This window comes from Rutilus rutilus (assembly GCF_951802725.1).
Source record: "Rutilus rutilus genome assembly, chromosome: 20".
In the NCBI taxonomy this organism is placed as follows: Eukaryota; Metazoa; Chordata; class Actinopteri; order Cypriniformes; family Leuciscidae; genus Rutilus; species Rutilus rutilus.
The window spans coordinates 17,752,460-17,778,681 of NC_140225.1; the positions used below are offsets into that span (position 1 = coordinate 17,752,460).

Genomic DNA, 26,222 nt, shown 5'->3' on the forward strand with positions numbered 1-26,222 from the left:
ACAAAAATAGTATTTGGTCATTACATGAAAAAAATTTAATTTTAATTGGAGTGCTGTAAAAAGTTGTGAAGTACTTGAAAAGTATTTCATATTTATAACAGTGGTCTATAACTGCCTAATTTTCTGGGTTATTTCAAAGCTATATGTGATTCATCTATGGATGCACCACACACACCTGCCGTCACGTCAAGGGAGTAAGATTTGATGACGTCATCAGAGTTCGTCATACCTTAGCTTTTAATGAATTGACGCTACTGGACGAAAGATCAGAGAGTCCCAAATGTATGATCTGCATTAATTTAAATGGAATCCTGACAAATGTACCTTTAAAACAGAACTAGCCTACACAGAGAGAAAGATTTCTCCACAGTCACACTGAAGAGCTACTGACAAGGTTTTTTGTCACACAGCCAGTTTTTCAGACCCACAGTGTATAAAGCAGATTACAATTACATTAAGGTCTAACAGCCCTTCCCTTGCTAAATATGCAATATTCCATTCTAGTTGAACTGAAGTTGAACTCACATACTCAGATACAAATATCTAGTTGCTGGATTTGAGTTTGCAGACTTTGTGAACTTACCAGTTCTATTTGGGTGGTTCATGGTCAGCTTAAACTGCAAACTGGACCAGATAAGTCAGAATTTCTGAGGCCTGTGGTTCATCTCCAAGGATTCTGCTCTGGAGGCCAGTTCGGAATCAGTTTTGAGGGAAATTTGATTGATGCCAAGTCTGTAAAAAGTAAGTAAACTAAGCCAAGGTGAAGTTGCAGGGCCAAACCCCAAGTACTTTTGTCCTCTTTCTCGCTTTCATCCATCTCCCCCTTTCAACGAGGCTGTTTTGTATTTATAGAGGCCCGTCCCAGTTTTGCACAGGTATTTTGTTCAAATCCTGGACTGAGGAAAAAAAATAAAGAGATAGGGGGAGAAAGAATTGGCTTTGGACCTGGAAATCACACTTTAGCGAAGCAAAGTCATACCAACCTTTGCATCTCCTTACCTGCTAAAGACCAATCACACATTTGTCTCCTCAGAGAAGAATCTCAAATCTCAATCAACAAGAAAAAAGCCACCAAAAGGACCATAGTACACCATAATAAAGTACTTCATAGCTCTAAGATGTACACAAATTATTTTCAAAAAGATAATATAAAATTAAGAATACTTCAATATTCTCTACTAATCATAATGCATCTTAAACTCATCACAAGGATCACAAGGGGACAGTTTCTCAGAGAGTTAAGTACCTGTGAGTACTATAAATACTAACACTGACCTCCCAACCAGATCACAACTATAGTGAGACCAAGGTAGATATTCAAATATATCCTTCGCTTACCACTATATCTATATCTAGAATCCTTCCTGCCTGGGTTTAACAGCTCCAGATTTCATGTGCTATTTTCACCATCTCTCACTCTCTGTGAAGAAATAACATCTTATCCTCACAGACTGACAGATTTACACACAAATCCGCTTTGGCTTCAGAAACAAAAGCACACAAAAGCAGCTCCCCAGAATGGATGTGATGAAAATGTCACTGAGAAACAGCACAACTTGTGATTTTCCAATATCCCATGGTGGGTTTGCTGACTAAGTACTGAAGTCATTTGAAATGTTCCTTTTTTTTCTTTCTTTGGGTCTTTTAAATGTGGCTGTGGATTATTATTGGTCAGGCTGAGGTATTTTCTGCATTATGCTGTGCTATACAGTAGGATATGGTTGAGTGAGTGTATGGGTGTTTTTCAGTTATACTGTAGGAACCTTTGGCCCTGTGAATAATGAATGAAAAAAATGAGAGAGAAAACATCACATTCTTATTAGATTTAGTAAATTGTATTTCTTTTGTACCACTGACAGTATAAAACAATGGATGAAACATTTTGAATTTAACAAAAGGATAGAGTTCGGGGGAAGTACCTATAGTTGGAGAAAGACCTGCATTGTTCATATTGTGAAATTCTGACTAGAATTCTGCACCACTAGAATTATGCAACAGTGGAGCAACTGCGGAAGTGAACAGATTACAGTAAATCAATCGGAATGATTTAATAATAAGAAAAGAATTGAGGAAAAGAAAATGTCATTAACAAGAAATGGCAAAATATTATTGCATGTAAGTTTAGTGTGTGTTAGACAAAGTCAACTAATTCTGGGAATGTGATGCCGAATACAGCTCTAGCAGTCAGAGTCCAATCAACACATTATTTTAAGGGTTTGCAGAGTGTTATATACCTTTATTATCAAGAGTTTAGAAAAGAATAATATCTGACATACAGTTTCAAGACAGAAGATCATTTTTAACAACCAATTTAAATGCGGTTAAAGACTAATTTTAGGCCATTTACATCTTATTAATCATCTTCAAATCTGGCTAAAGTAATTTCTTGGTAAAATAATAACTAAACACACACGAATTAGAACGACAAGGGCTGAGGGTTGGGTAGCGTCATTTAATATGAACCAACTCTATCGGCCAACAGTTTAAACCTCTGCCAACTCCATTAAAGAATCATTAGAGCTGATTCATAGGATCACTTATCACCCTCCCAGACCACACTCTCCAGAGAGATCATTGCTTTCAAAGTAAGATATTACAAACTGCCCTACATGCACATGGGTCATCTGTGCTTTTGTCAGGCATGGTTACAATTTTAACTTCATCTAAATCAAAATGGTATTATAAAGAGAAAAATGACTCAATATCATCGGCTAAGAAATGTGCTAATTTAGCTGATGCTTTTATTCGAAGTGACATGTTTTGATCCACAATGTTGGTTCAGGAGTGCTAATATACAGTCTAACAGCAATGAGACTGTCCACTGTTTTTATCAATTTGCTTGTGTTAGCCTATGTTTAGTGGCAGGGTGTTTCAGTGACTCTTTAGTTTGCATTGTTAAGCCAGTAGGTGGTGAACATTTTTGAGTGATTCATTGAATCACTGACTCACTTAATTCATTTAAGAAATAAACAAGTAAATGTCTTTCTAAGTGAGTTATTGAATCATTGACACAACCCATTTGTTCAAAATCTACATTCAGGAACAAAAACAACTATAAGTGACTTCATAAGTGAGCTATTACAAAGCAAGCAAATGGCTCTATAAATGAGTCAGTGAATCTACCAATGTCACAGTTCTGTTAGTTTAGACTTCTTGTGTCTCACCACCTTCTGCCTGAGTTAGTCGTTTGTTGTCTTGGTTACTCATTATGTTCAGCTGTGCATTCATTATCTCTCTCATTATCACTTGTATTTAGCCTACTGTAAGTTCTGTTCTGTTCTGTTTGTGTTTCATTGTTCGGTCTCGTCTGTGAATAGTACTTTCTCCTGCCTTCTTCGTGTATCTAGTGAATTATCAAGTGAAGAGACTGTCTGAACTAAATTAGCCTTCTTTGTGTTTATCTACACCGCCAGTTCGTGACAACCAATTTGTTCATAATTACTGATTCATGCAGAAAGCCACTATTGTGTGATCCTCAGAAACGCACAACGATTAATTCTGCTGTGGCTTCGTTTGGAACCATTTTCATTAAAATAAAACTCAGTATTGCAATTTATTGAACTGTTAAAGCAATAAAAGCTATGATGGTCTGAATATTAAAACCATCTTTCTTTGCAAGACTTTTCTCTTTCTGTTCTGTGGTTGTGTTGAAGGTTCCAGCATCGGTTACATGTAGCTGTCTTGACTAACAGTGACCCAGACTGATAACCAGACAGAGAAGAGACAACTTTGCCCTAAAGAGTCTCACTCTTTCTCTCTCTCCTGCACACACATTGCCAGTCTGACACACAACGCCGCAATTAACAGTTTGGTCCTCTAAGGTAGATCCTATTCACTACAGTCTACATTTCTCTCCTTTTCTTTCTTACTCACTCACTCGCTCTCTCTCTCTTGCTCTCTCTGTCTCTCTCTTCCTCAAGGGAGAGAGAAGCAATTTAAGTCAAGAAACATTAAAGCTAATGGGCATTTGCAAACACGTCTTAAAATCTGCACTAGATCTCAAGTCCCAAACCGATTAAAGAGAAGATTGTGATTGCTGGCATACGCCTCCACCGCACAAACTCCTCCAGGCTGCTTACGGTCCTGTGAAGAGTTGTAAATCAAACGTTAAGCTCAGCTAGTTTAAATAACACTTATTACAGTCCACTTGATTTCACAGATGATTTATTGATTAGACAATTAAATCTCGTAATCTGTGAGTGACGTTCACTCTGCTAATCTGGAAACATCAAAAGAGAGAAAAAAGATGAAACTCATCGAAATTTCTTGTTTGCTTTCTTCTTGATAAAATATAAAGAGCTCTCTCAATCAGCGCCCAGTAGACCAACACTACACAGAAATTACGGCCCTACACCTGCGCTCTCTGGAGTCCTCCGCTGCCTTTGGGAGAAGGAGTGGGGCTCTGTGGGTGTGTTTTGGCGACTGGACTCTGCTGGGACTTCACCAACTCCACACTCTGCAATCAGACTTTGCATTGGATCGGGTTCGTGACCGGTCTGCACAAATCTGAGTCATGAAAACAGACCCTGCAGAAGTCAGACTCTTGAGGACTGCGCTGCAGCTGACGCAGTCGATTTCATGCACAAAGATGCCCCTAAAGACCAGCGTGTGGGTTTGTATGTAAATGTCCGTCTACACTACAGGCATAGTACAGGCAAGTTTTGTCAGTTTTTCATTTTGCATTTCTTTTAGTTTTAATCAATTAGTGTTGAAAAGGTGAAATTTGATGTTGCATCCCAGCCAACATTTGTATGTGGGGCCCATATGAGTATGAAATGGGCTGAAAAATGGGCCCCATGTAGGATTGTCCGCGGGTTCCATAATGGCCCCATGTTAATTGCCCAGATGGATTTCATGTAGGATTGCACTTGGTACTAGGTGGGGCCCAAGTGGGCAAAATGCACAAGACCCATCTCTGTCCCAGCTTTAACCCAGTAGACATTTGTATGTGGGGCCCATGTGGGTTTGAAATGGGCTGAAAAATGGGCTCTGTATGGGATTGTCCGCGGGTTCCATAATGGCCCCATGTTAATTGCCCATATAGATTTCATGTAGGATTGCACTTGGTACTAGGTGGGGCCCAAGTGGGCAAAATGCACAAGACCCATCTCAGTCCCAGCTTAACCCTGCCGACATTTGTATATGGGGCCCATGTGGGTTTGAAATAGGCTGAAAAATGGGCTCTGATTGTCCGTGGGTTCCATAATGGCCCCATGTTAATTGCCCAGATAGATTTCATATAGGATGGCACTTGGTACTAAGTGGGACCCAAGTGGGCAAAATGCACAAGACCAATCTCTGTCCCAGCTTATATTTGGTGTGAAACAAAAAATGCAAATCATAACGTGTACTGCTGGAAATATAAGATTCTCTTTGGGAAAAGAGGGGTTTAAAGTAAACCACAGTTGGCCAAGCAGAGACATCAACATCCCACGGGCAGCAGGAAAGAACCAGAGAGAGAAATTAAAGATATTATACAGCCTGTTTGGTATAAGAGATCTATCCAGCATCATGCCCATTCAAATGCGCCCCCTCAGAATTTTGAGCCAAGTTGATTTTGAATGCAACTTTAAAAAAAAGTTTTGGTACTTTAAAAAATTCCTTTTGGTAATTAAGTCAAATTATTATTTCTACAGTACCATTAAAAAAGATTTAATTACATTTTTTAGAAGAAAAAAAATAGCAAGGATGCACATTAAATTGGTCAAAAGTGACAATAAAAACATTTATGTAACAAAAAAAACATTTCAAATAAGTGTTCTTTTATTACTTTTTATTGTAATGTATCACTGCTTACACAAAATATTAAGCGGCACAGTTTCTACAGTAGTTTTGATCAAATAAATGCAGCCTTAGTAAGCATTAGAAACTTCTTTCAAAAACATTCAACCATATTTTGAATGGTAGTGTATATTACAAAAGAAAAAAGAAAACTAGGGTATCTTAATTTGATTTATCCAATCGAGTCACATCTTCCACAGATCCCTTTGCATTAAAATGAAAAATTTGTCATCATTTACCATCATGTCACTCAAAAATCTTATGACTAATTCGGAACGTTGGAACACAAAGGCAGTTATTATCGAAATGTCAAAGGAACTTAATGGAAAACAGAATACACAGAACATCTCTACTGATTCTACACGGTTGTTAACCAGTTCTAAACCAGATTTCTGTCAGGACCGCTATCGTCAAATACGATTGACAGTTAGCATACAGTTAGGATTGGCGGTTAGGTTCTGTTCTGGGCAAGAACTCCATGCGCATCCATGCAGCCTAGCATGGATAAGAGCATGCAGGGAGAGCAGCAATAACCCCCCTTAGGGTAAATTTATTCTGATTCAAAGGGCACTCAGAAGGCCAAATCCTGACTGACGAGAGGAGGAGCTGAGGATGGAGGAGGGTAATTCGCACCTGAGAACGCGATAGCTGCTGATAATACTGAAGGAGCTTATATATGTATACAGTGATAGGCATCGTATTCCTATAGGTAGACGTGGATCAGCTGAGAGTCACGTGACCTGCCAGCGCTTAATTTCAACCAACCAGTGTAAATAAGTAAAGAAAACCATCAAATACCTCTGCAGAGAAGTAGAAACCAGATACTGTAGCAGATCTAAAAATGCACATATTATTTTAATAATTATATCCATTATTTTTTTGTTGACACAGTCACTCTGGTGTTAACAGGAAATGACAGCTATTTAATGTGATTAGCAATGGAGCTGAAGGAGCTGAGATTAAGTTGCCTCCAGCGCTCTGAAATGACATCTCTTGTAAAACGTGTTGTCAGATTTAGACAAGCTAATTTTCTCGTGTACAGGTAAAATGAGGCAACACTCTAATGGTGAGCCAAATAACTGATGAGACGATGAACTGGTGAGCAGTGAGACTCATCCACCTTCAGATGAAATAAAATGCATGCATCATTTGAGGCTTTTAAAGGTCATCTATTACAGAGATCCATCAGAGTTTGAAATTCACCTGTCAGAGTTGATGATAAAGTGCCTTCTTTTGGCTATGGTTGAATTACTTCCCAGTACATTCCAAATTCGTCCTTCGTGTGAAACAAAAGGCTGCAAGTGACATGTGAAATTAATGCACCATGTTTTCAAAATCCATTACGTCGGCCATCAAGTTCTCTTCCTTACAGCATTTATCTAGAAAAGTAAACAACTTACTCTGCAAATACAACCTCACAACAACGCACACCAGATGTTTGCCATAAACAGTGTAAAGAGTTTTTACATTCAAGAGATTCATGGGAACCAAAGAGAAAAGAACAAAAGCTAGAGCTCTTTCAGGGGCCACACACTTCACTGAAGTGATAACAGTTAAACAAATACTCAACAGCCTCTTTTGCATCCTATTCTTCCTTATAAGCATCCTGCTTGATGTGCAGCGCTTTTGTTATGCCAGCATGATTTTGGGTTTTATGCTCTGCAGAACAGCAGTGAAGTGCTGTAAACATTTGAGAGGGGAGAGGAGATGAGATATAAAGTATCTGATTGTCCTGAGGCAGAATCGGTCTGTTTGGATGTAAATGTGTCAATATGGTTAACTGACCTGCAGTATAATGCAGAATAACCGGCCCTTGTAAGCATCACAGTGTTTATGGGATCTCTACATGACACACACATCTGCAATTTTTCCCCTTTACACTTTCTTACAGATTTCCTGATTTCTGGCAAAAGGCATGAACCCTGGATGCAGTGCTGTTTAGGTATTGTTTATCATTGTAACTACACACATTAATATCGGGTAAGGTCGAGATATGACATGCATCTGACATCACAACTATGAAGACAAAAGCGTAGTTCAGTTCCTGTCGAATGTCAGAATTTGTTGTTTTTCTTTAGGGTGAACAATGTAAAATAGACTTTCAATGGAGCACTGATAAAAGCTTTTTACTCTCAGCACAAAAATATCTTTTATGTAACTTCTATGTGACAATGATAAAACACATGCACCATTTTTCAGTGTTTTCATTTTTCCAGGTTAACTTGGACAGATCATCAGCAAAAATGGGACAGTGATTTCATATTGATAAAGAAAATGCGCTTGCTGCAATTTCAATAACATATTTCAAGCAATTTTATCCTATGAAAACTGTTTTTTTTTTTTTCAAATTAGGTCAATGCACTCAAAAAGTGCACCTCACAGGCGATCATATCTGATTCTCCATGTACTCGTTTAGATCAGTTAGATGTAAAACTTGACAATGTACATATTTAAAAGGCAATCAACCATGAAACTACCATTTGTCCCACTTTACCTGATGGCCCATTTTGCTAGTTAAACCAGTTAATAATGTTTTTTTTTTTTTGTTTTTTTTTTTTGTGTGGTTCTTTTATCAGCTAAAATACCCATTAAAAAAAAAAAAACACAAAAAAATCTATTTGCATTCCTTCCAGGGGCGGATCTACCGGGGTGGCCTAGGATGCCACCCTAAAAGAAAGCCTTGCCACCCCTGTTGGCAGGCAGCAACAAATTAAAAGTTATGGGCAATTTAACTGTGATTAAGTTCAGTATATATACGTCTGCCATATGTTGCCACCCCTCAAAAATTCCTGCCCCCCTCTCGTCACCCCATAAATATTTTTCTAGATCCGCCCGATTCCTTCCAAATCCTACTAAACATTTAGAGCAAAGATAATGTGCATGCAGATCTAATTTCTAAATCATGTTAAATTAACTGAATTTTTTAAATCAAGTTAAAATGTTACCAATCTCTCTTAACCAGCACAATATAAATTAACTGTAAGCACCGCACATTCAATACGACATAATTCCATCTCTTCTGGTGTGGAGGATGTGTGTGTGGGTGTGTTGGTACTGGCTTGCAAAAAAAAAAGAAAAGAAAAAAAAAGAAAAAAAAAAGAAGCCCAGTCTCACAGAGAGAAACAGTCTTTAAATACAAAAGAACATTTTCATAAACTTGAGCCAACTGACATTACACACACCGCCTACATGCAATAGGCTACTACATAGATAAAAAAAAAAAAAAAATGCTTTTTCAATTTTTCTCGATGTGAAGGCAATTAAGAAACAGAACGCAATGAAATGAATACGTTACAATTAGTAGCCTACTTATGCAAACAGACAATTCTGCTTAAGTGCAAAGATTAGAGACCGACGTAAACCTTCAGCGAGAAAATCTCTGCTAAATAAATAGACATCGCGCGACTCTTCGAGCAACCTGTATGAGTGTGTCAAATAACACTAAAACACTGAACAGTGACTTTAGAAGAGGCACGGTTTCTATAATATCTCCGAGTTACATCACACACGGCGGCACTCTGCCAATGTAGAAGTGAAACCACCAGATTTCCTCAATGAAGAGACGGGCACCTGCTGAGAGCGCCGGTTCTCTCGCACAATATAGTGAAAGAAACCATCAAATAGCGATGTGAGTTGATCAGGGAGTCGCCAGTGCGGGAGCTGTTCTTTCAGCACCACAATCACTTCACTTCATACAACACACAAACTTTACCACTAGCGTCCCAACACACAAAAACACTCAATGCCACAACCAGCGGGAAAACATTCGAATTTATCCACTGCGCGCACAGAAGCGCGCGGAGGTTTGAAAAGAGAATAGAGTTTGAGAGAGAGGGAGAGCGGTATTGGCCTACTTACCATCTATCGCCATGATGTTCTGGTCTGGACTGAACCATGGCGCGCGCTTAAGACGGGGTGGGCTCGACCGCTCCAGTGCGCAGGGGGAGGAGATGGGGACGCGCATCAAATGGTACATTCTGGAATAAAAAATAAAAAAAAGTCTATGCTGGGTTGCTGCTGAGCCCCTTTCAAATATTAATGCTTAAGGATGGGATGAATTAGAAAACAGCAGTCGAAAACCAAAATTATGCGTTAGCTAACGGTATATATATATATATATATATATATATATATTAGATTGATCGAAATAAAGTTTATATTATATAAATATATATATATATATATAACTTTATTTCGATCAATCTAATTTATATGTCAAAGTTTGTCTTGTTTAAACGAGTAGCCTAGGCCTAAATGGTGGAATATTATACAAGGCACGGCAAGAGATTTATTACGTTTATTATGTTATATTGTGTACGTTTTCTGCTTGTTAATTGTGAGTGTAAGAGCAAATATCAAAAATATTTTATGATAACATTTGTATTATTTTTAATACCGCTCTATGAAATACTTGATTCTGATTTGTTAATCACAGTATTTAGCGAAATATTAACCATTGGCCATGGCAAGAATATAGAATGTATAAACTTAGATCATTCAAACACACCTGACACTATCCATCCATCCATCCATCCATCCATCCAGTAGCTGTCTATTAATAGGGATAATGTAGTCAGTATATCATAGTTTTGGACAGGACATACTCTGATTCTAGTACTATATTAACTCTTTCTGCTTTGAGCACAGAGCAAATATGAATTGCAACAAATATTAGCAATGCTGGTTTATATTCAATATTCCTACCAGCTCTCCTGGGCTTTTAAAAAATTCATAGCCAAACAGCAGGCATCTAGCCTAATGACAATGACCTTTAGAAAGCATCTGCATTCAAAAGCATGTCAATACACAGCTTTATATACTCACAGGCTCTATATTGTTCCACATTGTTTTGAAAATGATTTAGAGACATTTTGAAGTTAAAAATGTATATATGAAGAGTTCAGATGCAAAAGCCTCTAAGTGCCATCTGAAATTTTCTTCTAGAATGATCATTTTTATCAAGCTCGTATATTCAATAAGTTCAATAATTTCACTTAAATGGCAATGAAAATGACCTATTAGTTGTCATTTAAGTGAAATTACTGAACTTCTGATCATTCTAGAAGAAAATTTCAGATGGCACTTAGAGGCTTTTGCATATATATATATATATATATATATATATCTTCTAGCACCTAATATGATTATATAACCATGTCCAATTTGTGAGACATTGTTCAACACTGATAACTGTATTATTTGTTGTAAACTGGGCTTTCTCTGTCTTCTCTGTCTTTTTACTCTGCTCTGAGAGAAGTGCTTGTGTATTTCCTGTCAACTGGGATGTCATTAGATTTCTGAAAGTACCGGAAGCCATTCAGAGCACTTACTGGAGAAACGATGAAAGGGAGAGGGTGAGAAACACATTTGGGAAATCAGCTTTGTCCTTTCAGAGCGTCGAAAGAAAAACACAATGTGTCTGAAATACCAAAAAGGATTTCATAAGATATGAAACTGACAGTATTGGCACTGTTATCGTAATCATAATCCCATCCGGCTACCTTAAAAGTCGCCATGGTTACCAGCTGTTGCCATGTGCCCATTGTTCTGGTTAAGAACACAAGAACGTGCCATCATGCTAGAAATAACAGTTCCCCATCAGTGTCTCTCTCCATCTATACCATCATTTCCTATCCTCTTTTGTATCTGCTCATTGGACCCCTCAGTCTTTCCTGTCCATTTTACATTAAATACCAGCCTAAAAATAGGAACAAAAAACTTTCAGTGTTAACTGGAGCCGGGGACTGAGGCTTAATGATGTGTATGAGGTCATCTACTCTAATTCTCGAAGCTATAACATCACAGAAATGTTACTGACAATTAAGAGACATATAAATGACTAAATAATTTGGATACCTCTTTCTCTCTGGGTTTAAATTGGAATAATGGGTTTTGACTGCTACCATCTGTCTATTTATTCTCCATTTGACTGTTAATAATGCAAATGCAAGGACACACAGGCACACCTCCACTAGCTAACTGCAAAAATAGATAATGATCCCAACACATAAAATCAATGGATCTAATGGATCATAAAATCAAACTATCCCCAAAATATGTATTTTGTATATGTATTTAGGCAAAACTGTACCTGGTGCCTAACAAGCCTCATGGCGAAAGAAGATGGTGGCAGAGGAAGTACTGTCATGATGAGGCTGAACAGTGGGCCAAGGCAGTCTCATTTGGCAAGCAGGGGAAATGAACAAAGTGGAAAGGAGTGGAGAAGAGGAACCTGAAAGGATTTGTGGGTGTTGGAAGTCAGTCAGTTGAGCTTTAACCATCAGAGCTAAATATGACATCTATCCAACACCGGCCAATCATTATCAGTGGCTGGGCGAAGACCCAGAGTGTGACCTTTGTTGATTACCAGCCTCCTTCAAACATATACTTACAGCTCGTAAGGTGAGTCTCACATAGGGACAGTATACTTGGTGAGTTCTCAACCAAGCTCTTATAAGAGCCTTGCCTCCATCCTGGAAAGTAAACAAAATACGCAAATTCCCTTTCACCTCAAGTAATGAACCCTGTACAGGCAATTGCTCTCATCCAAGAGGGGGTCAAGGCAACCAGAAGTGTCTCCCCATCACTAGAGCGAGGCCAGCTCTACTTAGCCTGTGACTGGGAGATGCTGGTTGACATCAGCAAACAGCTGGCATTTCCTTTAAAGATTGCCGATGCCACCTTAAGGCCTGGCTTGGTGCTCTGGTCCTCGTCACTCAAGGTGGTGTATATTGTTGAACTTGAGCATTTGTGCTACGCAGAGCTAGCTGCTAAGGCTCTGCATGACAGCTGAAGCACCGAAGTGTACCCTGTGGAGGTTGGATGTAGAGGCTTTGTGACGGCATCAACCACCAGACTCCTCAGAGACCTGGGGATTAGAGGTCAGAGCTTCAGCTTTCCACCAAAGCCTTGTTGGGGGTAGCAGAAAGAAGTATAGTGGCTATGGATGAAAAAGCAAGACTCTAGCTAGGGCCAAAAGTAACTTAGTGGCATGGAAGTAAACGGATGGGGTGATTCTGGGACACCAGAATTTGCCGTTGAGCCCTCTGGAGGCGTCATGGGCTCATCAGTGAAATGTCAAAGAAGGAGGGTGCCCACTTGAGAACTCCTCTATCATCCTCCCCTCAACTGTTCTCCATGGAGTTGCTTCAACAACCAGCACTGCTAACAAAGGGATGCAACATCTTATCCTCTGTATGTTTAAACATGATATATCTAGCATCCATATGTAAGACATTTCTTTTTTCATCTGTTGATAAAAGTAATTTTATAAAGAATATGCATCTTATTGTATACAAATACATTTTAGTAAGGAAAATTCTAATTCAAAACTGTGTTATACAGGTAATGAAAACCTGTTCAGGGCGAAACTTTTAGAGAGAAACCTGTCTTCTTTGTGCATTAAGGAAATGCCAAGCTGGATGCAGATTACCATCAAGATCTATTTTAGTCTAAAAGTAACAGCTGAGTTGCAGTCAGTGTGAGAGGTTATCAGACTGGGATGGTTTAGATGTCTGGGCAGAATTTTGTCTATCAATAATTGACCTCCTCTTCCTCCCTTGCCATCTCTTTAGGTTTGTTTTGTGTGCGGTTATTTTTGGATTCTGAACTGAGAGCCTCTTCCAAATGGTTGCGCTCATCAGTCTCATCTGTGTTGTCATAGAAACACTCAGACACCTATTAACCCTTTCAGTTTCAGGAAGAGATGAAGAGGAAGATTGATCTGACTTCAGACAAATCAATACAGCTCTCTGGTCTTTTCTCTGGGAGAGATGAAAACGTACTGATGAAATGGCTAACAGCATCTTTTCTTAAAAAAAATTCATTAACAACATTCTATATATGTTTAACTGCAAGAAAAATCTGATCTTTGCTTTTTTTGGGAACAGAACCCAGGGCTTGTAAACCGGGAAGGGATGTGCCTCCCAACCATGTCTGTTTCTGTCAGTGAGACGAGTTACTTGAGTTCTTCAGGGAAAACGATAACCTTTCAGAAAACAGAACAGTCTGTTTTAGAGACATTCTCTCTAGTCAGCTTCACTTTGGAGGGCTTTCTAACAGAGAAAACCTTAAGTGACTATCAATTTACACAGGAGCTTACCACCTGATCTTACATGTCAAATAATGAAGAAAGCAAGAAATAGTACACTATTTATGTTGATTATAGCTTAATTTAAACGTTGTTACATGCTTACAAAATCAGAGGAGCATGAGTGCTGTTCCAAAAATCATATATATTCAGAGTCAGACCATAATTATTTTACACAACCGTGTAACCGTGTTACACTGTTTTTGCTCCGCCAATGAAAATTGGATCTCAGAGCTATCTATCTATCTATCTATATGATTACGAGTGCACATGAATTAAAAAAATAATGATGTGCATGGATAAATCAGGTGATTTTTATATTTCTTATATTTTAATTTAGCCTTTTTCAGCTTTTTAGCTTCTTAGCTTCATGGTTTAGTTTGAGTAATTTTAGTACTTCAACTTTTAAGTTTGTTTTTCACCTTACACTTTATATTTCAGCTTTATTTCCATTAACGAAAACTATTTTTAGTTTTAGTTAACAATACCAACACTGGTCTGGAACGCATAGCCTATAGACAGACCAGCCGAGTGATATAAACAATGAAAAATTCGAGTGCTGTTTGTCTGTTATATCAGTGCTCTTGGAACACCGCTAGCTAGGCCAATCAGATTTGAGGACCAGAGCTGTTGTATAATGCAAAATGCAACATGATTAAACACTACAGTCTAAGTACAGGTGAAAAGAAAAATGTGCTCCTGATACCTACCACCTGATGGGCAGAGCTCCAAACACAGGTCAGAGCTTTCACTCTCTCACTACACACAGACACAGGAGTCATGATGGGAGCACAGAGGAGTTTCCAAGGCAACAGACTACAAAAAAAAAAAAAACCACACAAGAAAGGCTGGACACACAGGAGAAAGATGGAGTGTTTCACACAGATGCAGAACAAGCGTGTGCGCAATTGAGAAAAAAGTTCACCTTCACTGGTCAGGTCTGTTTTCACAAGTCATCTATTCCTCCTTGCACAATCTGCCTGATTGAAATTAGATGCACAAATATTTAAAGTTACTGTTAAAATTAAAAATATGACTGAAATTGCACCATAGGAGAGGAATAAAAGCTTTTCTGATGTGACAACATGGAGAATTCTTGTATGAAATATTTTTCTTAAAAACACCCATGAACAATCCCCAAAACTCTAAATACAGAACAATGAGGCTCAGAAGCAGAGGTGGGCACACACACACCAGACTTACAAAGATACGCACACGTCTTCCACGTTTGTATGCAACAATACGCAGCCTTAGCTAAAGCACCTAAAACACCAGCTTTACCATTTAATATTTCATAACATACCACTCAATGAAAAAGCTAACACAGAGTACTTCCTTGCATCCATGCAACATATGAGGGTTTATTCTGATACAATTCCTCAGATTCTGTAGTTATAAAATTATACAGTATATTAATATGCAAGCTAAGCAGAAAAAATGTTTTAGCTGTGAGAGAGGTCAGAGGCCAGCATATGAATCCCAATGGAGTTTTGAGAGGATTCAGAAAGCATCACAGCACGATTATGTGTTTTGTAGGATGGATCAATGGTTTTGTTTGATACAGTTGTTTGACCTTAACCAAACAACTCACACACTCAGTTCTTTTATTATTCATGACATGTGAGTGTATACGTGTGGTAGCTATAGAGAGAGAGAGAGAGAGCTTGTTTGTGCAACCAAACAGCTGCTCCATTTTTCAAATGAAGAGACAGAAACAGAACAATAGCTAAGTAAAGAAAGCAGAAACAGAAGAGTGCATCTGATCACCGGGGAGTTAGAATGTTTGACAACCAAACGATCACATCAGGAGGTAATTAGATGAATCACAGTCATTTCCAGTGTGATCATTAGAGGTGAACTCATGCTCATGTCATTTAACAAGCCACAATTAAAAGCAGAGATTATGATCTATTTTTTTGAATATATTATATTTATATATTGTGTTTGCTACACTCAACAGTAATTATTGGATACAGATTGCACAAATTTTCATATTAAGCATTTTGCCCACTTTATTTTAGTGGCCCAACAACTACAAGCAGTGGCTTTTTTGTATTATTAATAAAAAAAAAGTTTGTTTTGTTTTTGAACGAATTCACTTATGCTCACAAATGCTGCATTTATAAATTACTGTAAATATTGTGAAGTATTATTACAATTCAAACGGTTTTCTATTTTAATGCATTTTAAAATAGTACTTATTCCTCTGATGGTAAAGTTGAATTTTCAGCAACCATTAGTCCAGTCATGTTGAACAGTTATGCTGCTAAATATTTATGTGGAAAGAGTGATAAAAACAGCATTTATCTGAAACGGAACTCTTTTGTACCATCATAATTGACTTTACTGTTTTCAATTTTAAGCATCCCTAATAAAAAAATTCTTTAATTACAGGACCAGAACATATATACATAATTAAATTTCATTAAACTGTCACACTCCATGACAGCTATAAATTCATAAAAACACTATGGAAAAATGTTATTACATACAGTCTGAAATCTTATTAAATACTTTATAATGTACAATTACTATTGAATATATGTGACCCTGGACCACAAAACCAGTCACATGGGTAATTTTTTTTTACAATTGAGAGTTGTACATCATCCGAAAGCTGAATAAATAATCTTTCCATTGGTGTATGGTTTGTTAGGATAGGGCAATATTTGGCCGAGATAAAACCATTTGAAAATCTGGAATCTGAGGCTGCAAAAAAAAAATCGAAACATTGAGAAAATCGCCTTTAAAGTTGTCCATTTATGTGTGCGATTGTGCTGCATTCACTCACAAAAATAAATGTTTGATATATTTGCTGTAGGAAATTTACAAAATATCTTCACGGAACATGATCTTTACTTAATATCCTAATGATTTTTGGCATAAAAGAAAAATCGATAATTTTGGCCCATACAATGTATTGTTGGCTATTGCCACAAATATACCTGTGCTACTACTTGTGACTGGTTTTGTAATCCAGGGTCACATATTGGCAACATATCAGCCGATACTGGCTTTTTTTGTGTCAGTATCAGCTGATATTTGATATTTAATTGTTTACCCCATTCTAAAATTTAGATGACATTTGCCATAATTCAGTACTAACTTCAAAGGAGATTTAATCCTAATCTCTCTTGAAGAGCACATGTCAGCGCGAGTTGCTTGGCACACTTCACAACGTTCAATAAACCAAACGTTTAGTTCTTGGATGTTAGGATATAAAACTCATGCACAGTACGTGATCAAAGTAAGACCGTAACAACACAGCACTTTTCTAAAAGGACAGGTGACACTTCAACTAGTCTCAATCGCTGGCATTAATACTGGCACACATTAATACACACTGGGAGCCAATGGTCTAGGCTGTGACTACAGCCAAGGAAGACTTTATATTAACAAAAAAAAAAACACAAAAGGACATGAGAACATCATCATTACATTCAGTCTTATGAATTAATTTTAGGGGGATTGAAGGGAAAACATCTTTCTGTGCATTAAAGCGAACACGGATTATGTTCTTTCTCTGAAAGGTAAAAAATGTCACATTAGATTTTCACAGTCCCCCTTCATGTGTTTTTCTCCTCCCCTGTGATGAAAAGGTGCACTGGTTTTTTGGACTGGAGCATCTGAGCGGCGCGGTCGGCCCCGGCGATGGCAGCCAGCCGGTGCGTGTCATATCGGGAGTACAGGGCCGTGCAGGTGAAGCTGACAGAACCACCACCCTCTCTAACACCAGCCTGAAGCATATTACACACTTCAGTGTAGAAGTGAGGGTATGCGGGCAACCCGTAGAAGATCAGGTTATGGATGCCCTTGATAGTGTACCTGAGAGAAAGAGAATAATACAATTAAAATAAATCAAAAAACAAATATAGTGAAATATTTTACAATCTAAAACAATTTTTCTAGAATACATTTTGAAATGCAATTTATTTCTGTGTTGGCAAAGCTGAAGACTGGAGCAACTGCTGCTGAAAATTCAGTGTCACATGATCCTTCAGAAATCATTCTAATAGGTTGATTTGCTGCTTAATAAACATTTCTTATTTTCAGTTGTGCAGCATAATATTTTTGTGGAAACTCTAATTGTTCTATGATGAATACAAAATGCAAAAGATTTTTTGCAGCATTATAAATGTCTGTACCATCACTTTTGATCAATTTAAAGTATCCTTGCTAAATAAAGTATTAATTTTTTTCAAAAAAAATATCTTTGATCAAAATTTTGAACTATAATGTGTATAAAGTATGCAAATGATAATACAAACACACACCTCTTGTAGAAGTGGAATCTCTCAGAGAAGAGCATAAACTGTTTTTCTCCAGTCTGGAAGTAATGTCGTGCTCGAGACACCTCTGATCTCTGAGAGTACTCGCTGATACTGGCGAAACTGACGTCTTCTTTCTTCAGGTAGTTTCGCAGGCGAACAAAATCAAAGTACGAAGGCACATAGATGAAAGTGTGGGACATAACAGAGTCTCTGTACTGGGGCAGGATCTTATCCACAAAGAACTGGAACCTAAAGAATCATGGGTAACGTAGTTAAAATATTTGCAAATAATTCTCAAACATCATAGGTCGATCGACAATAAAATGTATGTAACATATGTAACAATCACATCATAACTATAACACTAAAGTTTTCTCTAAGAGGTTCCTCTGCAAACTGACGCCCTCTAGTGCTCAGAATGAAAAACAGCAGCCGTCTCTAACCTGGCGTCCTGGTCCATGAAGCTGTCAGAGTGGAACATCTGGAATACATGCGGTAGCTGCACGAGAACCTGACAGATTGAGCCCACCTTTGGAATGGTTTTACTGCACACCTGAGAGAAGGAAGAACATTATTTATCTAACATTTATGCATTATGCAGATGTCTTTATCCAAAGCACCTAACATTCCATTCAGGGCTTATATTTTATTAGTTCATGCATCTAAGAGAACGTGCATCTACTTATATAAAGATATTGTATGAGTTCAGCAATGATGTAAAACAACCCTAAGACCGGAGGCAATCAGATTAGCTGCCCAAAAATACAAATAGTTCAAAATATGAACAATTGTCAGGGTGTTTGTTTGTGCACCTGGCCCCTGTAGTTGTGGCAGTGTTTGGTAAGGATGTTGGTGATCTGAGGCTCTTGTATGGCACTGAACACCAGCGTCTGTCTGTAATGTGCCGCCCAGTTGTTCAGATTCCACATGCGCACACGAGAGAAATCAACACCGTGAGAGTCCAGCGGCTGCAGATTCAAATGCTTCAACACATGCTGCAACACACACAAAGGATCATGGGAAATTAAGTAGAAGCCAAAAGCTCATTTGACAGCAAATATAAAATGCATATATATTATAACTCGGTTAACAGACAACAATGCAATTATTTAAATCTAACATTTAAATGAAAACTAATAAGAACTTTTGGAAAACTGAAACCCACCAGCAAGTGTTCCCAGTTCTGCATGAGGAACACATCCGCCTGATCCACAATCAGAAGTTCGATCGAAGACAGGAAGTCAAAGTCTCTCTTCTTATCACCGTCGACACCCAGAACTGTGCGCAGACCCAGTGGAGACGCAATGATAATGTCAGAGGAGTAGAACGGAGAATAGAGACGCATGCTACGCTTCATGATCGACAAACCTGCCCACACAGAGAGAAGAATGAACATTATGCACAATAAAAGGATACATTTAAGAGGTGAAACAAAGGTGAATAAAGTTAAACTCTTCATTCTAATTGCATCAGGGGTTAAAAGTGAATTACGTAATTTTTGTGTCACCAGCGGAACCAAAGGGAAACTTTAAATATTGGCTTGATCCAGCATTATATTTAATACCATATCCTCCGGTTTCACAGACAAGGCTTAAGCTAGTCCCAGACTAAAATGCATGTTTGAGCTGTTTTAACTGAAAGCAACTTCCACTAACACATCTTAAAATATGTCAGTACCATTGTTTTGTCTCAAGATGCACATCAGTTGTTATTTTCTAAGGCATGTTTGTAAGAGTCCTATCAAACTAATGCCTAATCTTGGCTTGATCTAAACCTTGTCTGTGGAACCAGGCCTAAGTTTATTCAAATAAAACCTTAGGTTTGAGAGTTACACAGGCTTGATAGATGTGACATTTAAAAGTATACTATAGTTGTTTTTCTTACATTTTTAAAGGAAAAAACTCATTGTGTTTGTGTGTCTCTGCATATTTGGTTAGGGTTTAGTACTCTAACATTCAAACATAAACAAACATGGTACATTATAGTTTAAGATTTTCGGTTCTTGTACCTATCCTGAAATGGTCATCCACATTTCCAGAAAAGATGGCATGATAGTCGTCAGGTCTGTGCAGGTTAGATGGCCTTTCACCTGACTCCTCTCCAAACTCTTCCTTGAATCGCTTCTTGTTACTGGCGTCCATCTTCTTGCCTTTGGGCTCCAATAGTGTTATGAAGGTCTGGACCACTCGCAGCGCTCCATCTCTGAACGGCACCAGAATCAAAACCTAGAAGATGGAGAGTTAATTATGAGATTGTGGTTGGCTGATTTAAAGCTATTTTATTCATGTAAACAAGTTATCTAAAACGGATTGAAAACCAACCTACTTTTAACTTTCATTTATCAACTTTCAACTATATTTTTCACAAAATTTCATGTCCCCCAGAATATTTTGTTATGTGAATATCTAAACATGCAATATATCAAAAGAAAAAGCAAAGCCTGATTTTTTGATCCGGAAATTCTGTACTCTTTCAGAAGATTCGTCATAGTGGCCATATCATATAACAGTGAAAACATGGATTGCTGGAAAATTGTCAATGGCTGGGAAGCGTTGTTTCATAAATGACAGAAAATTCCGTCAATCAATACACAACACACTGGTGGTATAAATCTGAAGACAGTGGTACCTTTGGTCTAGTTAAGCCCTGATCCCGAAAATCCTCATTCACATCTTTAGTTTCCTTCAACTTGGCATTATTTCTAAGCACACGAGTGTTTGCCTTTAACACGTGGTTCAGCACATGAAGACAGTACGCACTCCGTACTTCCTTAGCCTCCCTCAAAGGAGAGCGGTTTGTAAAATATACATCCCTGTAAGTACCTGTAAAAACAAAATATGGGAGATGATTACAAAAAAAACCCAGCAAAGTGTTATTTTAAAAATTAGGATGTGTGGAGTATAAATTATTTAGATTTTGCTACCCATGAGCCCAAGCAATTCCTTCTGTAGCTCTGTGACATCTGTCACAGCGCCTCCTTCAGGTCCGAAGGGCTGGTTTAACAAGCGCCAATTTGCCTCCAGGGTTTTGTGAATGGGTGGAAGAGGGGCAGATGAGGGCTGCCCCACGGCTTTAAAACGTTCCAGTGGACACACACATTGCAGAACACCTAGCTTTGGCCACTGGAGGGGGAGAAGAAAGGAAATATTGGTGACATTTTACAGTTCTTTTTGGGGTCAGTAAGGGTCACTTTAAATTCATCAAAAGTGACAGTAAAGATATTTATAATGTAACAAAAGATTTCAATAAAAAAAAAAAATGCTGTTCTTATGAATTTTGTGTTGTTTCACAAAAACATTAAGCAACGAAACATTATAAGAAGAAATGTTTATTGAGCAGCAAATCACACACGGTATACACACTGTAATATATATATGTAATCAAAGCAGCAAATAAAAACTGATGACTGGCATACCTTAACCTGAGTCTTGATCTTTGATCCTTGCGAGATTCGGCCTACTTCCTCTTCACTCAGTTCGATCTCCTGGTGCTTCACAAACATGTCTACAACAACCAGAGAGTCACAGAGGCATAGTTGGGCCTAGGTTTTCAACTTGTCAAGCCATCTTGAGTACTAGACTTAAGAGTTTACAAAACAATAAATCCCACATCACTAACAATTATTAATGATCTCCGGTCAGAATTTAAAGAGCTGCAGTGAAGAATCATGGGAATGTCTCACCTTGCTCCTGTTCTCCCATGTTTTCCTCTTCTTCTGCAGGCAGGTTGGTCTCCAAACAGAACGCTGCTTCATTCTGCTTATCTGTAAACTCTCCCTCCATATTCTCTTCTATATCGCCATTTGTCTTTTCAGGTTGTTCTCTATCTTGTGAATCATCAGGTGTTTCACCCTCCTCAGCATCATCACCTTCCTCCTTCTTCTCCTCCTCCTCCTCTTCTTCTTCTTCACCACTCTCTCCTACTTGAGAATGATTTTTAATAACAGGCCCATTAGACTCTTTCAGACGAAGCACCGCAATTAATAACAAATATAATAAAGTGAGAGACTTTACCTTCAACCTCCTCTCCATCATTCTCATCTTCAACCTCCTCTCCATCATCCTCATCTTCACTTTCTTCATCTTCACTGTTGTCATCGGCCCCTTGGATCATGGTGGACAGCAGTTTCTGATAAGCAGACTGCTGCTCTCTATCACTGTCTTCCTCACTGTCAGGTTCACGGCGCTGTGGCCTGTTAGGCTGCAGAAACTCTTTTAATTTGATGGTTTCAAACAAAACATGCCATTTTAACAAGAAGATCAGAACTTCAACCTGAGCAGCCAACTATTACGATTTAACCAGGGACAGCTTCCCTTATCTATGCAAACCCATTTCTCCACATAAGGAAAATAATAATGCTTTTGTAAGTCATAATTATAACATAATTATAAAAAGTCGATATTGGAGAAAAAAAAAAACCATAACGACTTCGATTAATGTCATAGTTAAAGGGATAGTTCACCCAAAAATTGTCATAATTTACTCACCCTCATCTTGTTTCAAACCTTTATGAACATTAGAGTTAATGGACCCCATTGACTTTTATGTTTTTTTTCTACAATGGAAGTCAAAGGCTACCGTCAAGTATCTAGTTACCAACATTCTTTAAAATATATTCTTTTGTGTTCAACAGAAGAAAGAAACTCATACAAGTTTGGAACAACTCTAGGGTAACTTAAGTATTGACAACATTTTCATTTGGGGCTGAACTAACGTTATCCCTTTAAGATGATGGACCAAAGCATGTTTTGTTTTTTTTCTTACGTGGCGGAAATGGGCTTTCATTTGTCAGATCTAGCCAAACATATTTTATTCTCCCCTTTTCTCCTTTATGTAATGTTACTCGTCGTGTACATGCATTCAGATTCACCATCTGCTGTCAAATGCTGCTCATTAACTAGAATATGAAGGAGGATGTTTGACTCGCAGGATCAAGTCAGTCACCACTCAAGATGAAAGAATACTAGTCTATCATTACTTACCAAGCGCAAAATCTCAGTCTTCTCCGGTCTATCAACAACACTAAAAAGCAAAACAATTATGAGTATGAGTACTTGAAGCTAACTTGATTGCTAACTTGTACTGTAGACGTACTTTTTTTAGAACAACACATTGCGATACTTACTTATCGTGAAAAGGGTGCTGTTCTCCAAATTCTTTTAGATGTTTCTTCTGTTTCTTAGTTAAATTGGTAACCTCTTGTTTTCCTCGCCTTCTTTTACCCATGTTTTCTGTTCTACACACACGTGTGTAACTCGCGCTTGTGTTTTCTTCACGGATAGTTATTGTGTCGCCACACTCTGTCGCCACCTGTCGGCTTGGAATAAAGGTAGCAGAGCGAGAAAGAAAGCAAGATTGCAAATATTCTTTGTTGAATAATATAATAATAATAAAAAAATTCAAACCAACATTTTAATAATAGGTTTTATCATTTCTAAAGTGTAATTGTTTCCACAAACACAGACCGGATTACTGCACACAAAGGAATAAGACAAGCACTCATGGGCTTGATTCAATGATGTTTTAGAGCACCTGTCAAAGCAAAAGATTCATATCATTGGTTTATCTTTCACCTCATTTTGAGATTTTCTCACTGTTACGTTAGTAGATGTTCTGCCACAATATGATTAGTGCCTTTAAAATGCTCTATCATTCCCCTAAGAGTCAACGAATCAGACTTTTCCTCCGGCTGTGCGTCACACAGCTTTAACTAATTACAAACACTGCAGGCGTGGAGGAATGGATCTCACCATCCGTTCAGGTGCAGCAGACGTATCGGGTGTTCATCAGAATCAGAGCAGAACTGATGTTTGATGTGCGTTAACTCGACTGCAGCCGAAAATATCTTGGCCGGAGCGTGTGTAAGAATGTATGTAATTGATTTGATCATTGAAAATTGTTCCATAACATTCAATGAAAACAGATGTGTGGTTACCAAATACGGAGACATTTTTTAAAAGTTATTTATATATTTATTTATTTAATTCTCCCTGAGAGACCCTCCTCCCCCCCCCCCCCCAGCCTCTGAGAACATGTGGTCTGTGATTATAAAGCATATTCCCCGCTGGTGATTAGGGTGCCTATGAATAACAGCAGGGCTGGAGGCCAGTGAAAACAAGGGGAGTGAAACAAATGAACCACACACATCTCGGCTCAGGGGTGAGTCATAAACACACCAAAGGTTAGAAAAACACGGTTGGGTGCCAGCGTGAAGGCGAGGTGAGTGTCCGTGAACACCACCGAAAACGCCGTCCCAAAGAGACGAAGCGCAGCCGATCTACTGTAGGCCGAGAGTCTCGTGACCACTTCCTGTGATAAAGCTTTGTATGTGCAACAAAAGGCAACTTGTTTTGTATTTATTTGCTAAATGTTCCCTTAAATGTATCTCATGTAATGTGATGTCGAATAGTGGTTTGCACTACTATAAGCTACATAAATGTCCTAACTGAAGTAAGACGTATATGCCTAATCCTGGCTTAATCTAAGCCCTGTCTGTGAAACCAGGCCACTATGTAAATGATCTGGCTGCAGCAGTTAAAGTTGAAATGAAAAGGAAGTAGCAACAGATATTAAACATATGTGCAGATGAATTGTTCACATTTAGTTCTATGACATGAATAATACAGAAACTAACCCTTAACCCAGGGGTGTCCAATCCTGCTCCTGGAGGGCCACTGTCCTGCAGAGTTTATCTCCAAGCCTCCAACCCCAATAAAACACACCGGAACCAGCTCTTACTCGACACACTAGAAACTTCCAGGCAGGTGTGTTGAGGCAAGTTGGGGCTAAACTCTGCAGGACAGTGGCCCTCCAGGACCGAGTTTGGACACCCCTGCCCTAACCCTACCCTTTCACAACCAATTCTAAAGGCTTTTCTCCACGCCCCTACCTTTCGACAAGCCCATTACTCCTACCTGCAGATACCCACACTTGTTTCCATTTAATAAAACCTCTTCTAACAGGCAAGTGCTTTATGTTGGTGAGACGGGAGGATAAAGCAGCATTAATTTTCATTAGAAGTGCAAGAGCAGTGTTCAGAATATTCTCTGCCTGTTCCAAAACTGGCATCAAATTAATTGCACAATTATAGAAACATTCTCAGATTACGATAATTACACACACATATCAATAGCACTTACTTGCCCAAATTGCATTTAATTGAGCAAATATTTATCCAATTTCCAACTTAACGGAACGGCTTCATTTTTTAAACAGAAAATCTTTATTCTGTTCAGTAAAGGATCCAACACACTCAAATCCCGTTGTTGATCATTTGTGTTGACCTGTTGCAGCTGGTTTGCATGTGTTGGAGTCTGATTCCTCTTGAAGTGTTTTCCAGCTTGTTAAAGAAATGAGAGACAAAACTACAGCACTCTGAAAGAAAAATGCAGACGTTTACGGGACTCTTGTTAAATTACCCACATCAAAATGAAACAGCCTTTCGCCAATAATTGGCAGCAGAGTTAGTTTTACAGAAACACTCAGCCTGGGGCAGATAGTGGCTTATGTGTTAGCATGGGGCAGATAGTGGGCTAAAGATGGAAGGCAGCGCAATACATGTGATATGGGGTAGACTAGGGGCAGGATAGCAGCAAACAGACGATGTAGACGGTAACGTAAGCATAGGGTGATATATAAAATCTTTGTATGTTGTTGTTGTTGGACGTTTTGCGCTTGTGAAGTCAGTTGGCTGACATGCGTTGAAGAAAGTCGCGCTGGGACTGTGCCTAAATGTCCGACTGAGATCCCACACCTGGGGTTTCAGTAAACAGTGACCTGAACTCAGGGCTAATGCTAATGCATCTTTAGCAAGGAAACATTTCTAGAGAGAGAGAGAGAGAGAGAGAGAGAGAGAGAGAGAGAGATTGTATGTCAAGGATGTCCTCAATTGGAATGCAATAAATAAAATGTAAAAACATAAATGATGGTGTGACCCTAATTAGATTAGCTAAAGCTAAGTAAACTGTGTGTTTTGGTGTGTGCGCACATTTTTATTAAATTACTTCACCTGTTAGTATTTGTTTAGATAGTCTGTTAACCACAGATGGAATGTAATCTGTCTAAATGAGTGAAGGTTCACA

At 38.4% G+C, this 26,222-nt stretch overlaps 2 protein-coding genes across 3 annotated transcripts in view; both read right to left on the reverse strand.

Moving 5' to 3' along the window:
• syt14a (synaptotagmin XIVa) overlaps positions 1-9,664 on the reverse strand; it is a 47,018-nt gene extending 37,354 nt beyond the window's left edge. The window contains exon 1 of the mRNA XM_084390907.1: positions 9,640-9,664. Coding sequence (XP_084247033.1) covers positions 9,640-9,652 — 13 coding nt within the window. The 5' untranslated portion in view covers positions 9,653-9,664. The remainder of the gene's footprint in view (positions 1-9,639) is intronic.
• A 7,563-nt stretch (positions 9,665-17,227) lies between these two features.
• On the reverse strand, positions 17,228-23,415 carry utp25 (UTP25 small subunit processor component). 2 transcript variants are annotated; one of them, XM_084391234.1, is made up of 13 exons: positions 23,267-23,415; positions 23,124-23,163; positions 22,155-22,341; positions 21,824-22,060; positions 21,557-21,645; positions 21,065-21,263; positions 20,770-20,963; positions 20,150-20,366; positions 19,307-19,509; positions 18,954-19,136; positions 18,585-18,694; positions 18,145-18,390; positions 17,228-17,695 (listed from the first exon to the last, which is right to left on the reverse strand). In XM_084391234.1, exons 1-13 carry the CDS (start codon positions 23,365-23,367, stop codon positions 17,437-17,439), a joined length of 2,265 nt encoding a protein of 754 aa, XP_084247360.1. In that variant the 5' UTR covers positions 23,368-23,415; the 3' UTR covers positions 17,228-17,436. The 2 variants fall into 2 exon arrangements, with proteins under 2 accessions (XP_084247360.1, XP_084247359.1); XM_084391233.1 differs by having other exon boundaries at positions 21,824-22,063.
• Positions 23,416-26,222: the final 2,807 nt, after the last annotated feature.